Raw genomic sequence first — 2,628 nt, forward strand, 5'->3', positions numbered from 1 at the left:
CAGATACTAATTTTCAAAAGCATAACCAGTTTGCAACTTTCTTCTAAAAATTTAAAAAGTTACTATGAAGTTTGCTTCTATTTCCATGTACTTTACTTTTTGTTAATGGTATGTTTACCAGGAGAGTTAAATGATTGATCTCATCTCAAAAATCTTGATTACCTATTTGCACCAATCCAAGTTGGCAAGTCCTTCTCCAGCCATTCATCCCTGACCTTTCCAAAAAGATCTATCAGAGGATCTCTATTCTCAGCCCATTCTTCCATAATGACAGGCTTTAAATTTGACCAATTCTCCAATATGCCATCAACTGTGAGTCCCTCTGCAACCTTGCCGATAGAAGTATGATAATCAGAACCATAAACGTTAGGTCCAGTCTAAGAAACTTGCAGACTGGTTCAATTGTGATCAAGAATAAATCTGAAATGATAACAAGAGTCTCCGTATCCAATGGATGGCAGAGTCGAGTGCATATATACCCACCGAGGACTTCCGAATAGAAGGTATTCTCATCTCCAATAATAACCTCACAAGTAAGAGGTTTTCATATCCAGTTTCCACCACAGGTCGCACCTGCCACAGTGTAAAACAGGAATATATTGACATCACAATTATTGACAAAAATTTGAAGTGAATATGTCCATGACCACCATGTAATGTAATTGATGAAAAAAAATTTTACAACACAGTTAATCAACATAACATGGGAAACAAACTGATTGCAAAGTTTTGACAGGAAGGGGAAAGAAAAGAAAGAAATGAGAATCTTGGTAGTGAAATTACTAAGAGACATTAGGTGAAAAGTAAACAGTGCCTTCAAATAGGAGGAATAAACAACAACTTAGTATCAAGTATTAATTACAGGAAACAGGAGCAACCTTAAGGAAATATTTATGATGTAGCAAGTGCAAAAAACACTCTTAAAATAACATTTTATTTTAATTTGTGCAGCGGGAGTGAGAGAGTTTGAATATACTTTGAAAAAGAAGGCACTGCACAAATTTCTCTTTTACCCTTTCCTTGGAAAAGGGAGCTCCATGGACCATATGGTTTTCAGCATCAAATGAAGCTTGGCTCTACATTCCAGCCACCTCCAGTCCTTTAAAGTACTAGATTCCTCAAATCATTGAGTTTAGCCAATAGGAAGAATGACTTATAGCATTGCAACTTGAATTGATTTATATTTTTGGATTAATTATCTTTTTAGTACCTAGGTTTTCACGTTTTTTATTTTTTTTCACCTAGGTTTCAATTCGTATCACATATGGCCAAAATGGGTGTTTCGGCCACCTCTTTTGGCCAATGAGAGTGGCCAAAACCATCCCCATGGCAGTCCATTAGTTTGGCTGACAGAATGGTGACGAATGTACTAAACTAGTATTTACTCATAAGTCAAGTACCATATGCGATACGAATTGAAACCTAGGTGATAAAAAATAAAATCGTGAAAACCTAGGTACTAAAAAGATAATTAACCCTATATTTTTTCCTTAACATTTGAATTCAAATATTTACCACCCACTACGGAAAATAGGAGCTATCATAAGCTTCTTCTTTTTTTCCATTGATTTTTTTTTTTTTTTTTTTTTAAAAAAAAAAAAAACAAAGAAAAAAAAAAAAGACTCTGCTTCTATCTTGAACCACCATTTGTTATTGTTTGATGGCCCATAATAATAATGAATCTCTACCTTTGACTTCCAAGTAATAGCCCACAGGTTCACTCTTGTTTTTTTTCTTCTTTTTTTTTTCCCTTTCAAATCAGGAATAAAAGATGGCCATCTCATAATTAATTTCCATCCTTTGGACTCTTGAGTTAAAATGCATCAATCATTTGTTATATATCTCTCTCTCTCTTTTTTTTTTTTTTTTTTTTTTTTTTCTAACTAATATTAATAATTAATATGCAATAATTTTATATCATTAGTATTCAAGTTTCAAGTTTCTTTCGTCTTTCCATGTCTGTAACAATTTCCTAACCTTTTTCTCACCCAATAACTCGATTGCCACTATAATCAGATCCTATAAAGTTTTCTTATCCTATAAATTTCAAACAGAATCTATCAATAGCTTAGGAGCTTACTATATACATCTGATCGACAATCCAGCCCTCCGTGGTCGAATCCACGCCGTCAAACAAAGCCGGCCATCTCACTTTAGCAGCCTACAAAGCATTTAGCAAAAGAAAAGGCATAAGCGGAAATACGAAATACAAAGTCAAATTTATTCCTTTCTTTTTCTCCGATTTCTCAGCAATTCAACAAATAAATCTAGAGAGAGAGAAGACCTTCACAGCAGAGCGAGAGCTCTCTCCGCAGCTATCGCAGAGAACTCCATCGAAGTCTAAGGCGTACAGATCCCCCATTTCTCTCTCTCACTCTCGCCCTTGCGATTTTCTTTTGTTCTTTGAAGATAAATTTAGTTTTTGTGATTTTTATTACCCGCCATCCAAACAACGCCTTTTCTCCTTTGGCTCTTCCGTAGGGAAGTCGACAGGTAGGCTTTGTTTCCATTGCCAACGAAATTCTGAATTGGTGGCATTATAATTTTTTAAAAATCTTAATTATTATTTTCAAATTAAATAATTTAAGTTTTATAATATTTTAATTCGTTATAGATTTTGATATGATA

At 34.1% G+C, this 2,628-nt stretch overlaps 1 protein-coding gene across 2 annotated transcripts; it reads right to left on the reverse strand.

Annotated features, from left to right (window-relative positions):
* Positions 1-49: 49 nt before the first annotated feature.
* On the reverse strand, positions 50-2,462 carry LOC132186875 (uncharacterized). 2 transcript variants are annotated; one of them, XM_059600983.1, is made up of 4 exons: positions 2,285-2,462; positions 2,081-2,161; positions 484-573; positions 50-329 (listed from the first exon to the last, which is right to left on the reverse strand). In XM_059600983.1, the coding sequence occupies exons 1-4, from the start codon at positions 2,360-2,362 to the stop codon at positions 159-161; spliced, it is 420 nt and encodes a 139-aa protein (XP_059456966.1). In that variant the 5' UTR covers positions 2,363-2,462; the 3' UTR covers positions 50-158. The 2 variants fall into 2 exon arrangements, with proteins under 2 accessions (XP_059456966.1, XP_059456967.1); XM_059600984.1 differs by having other exon boundaries at positions 235-322.
* Positions 2,463-2,628: the final 166 nt, after the last annotated feature.

This window comes from Corylus avellana, chromosome ca7, assembly GCF_901000735.1.
Source record: "Corylus avellana chromosome ca7, CavTom2PMs-1.0".
NCBI lineage: Eukaryota > Viridiplantae > Streptophyta > Magnoliopsida > Fagales > Betulaceae > Corylus > Corylus avellana.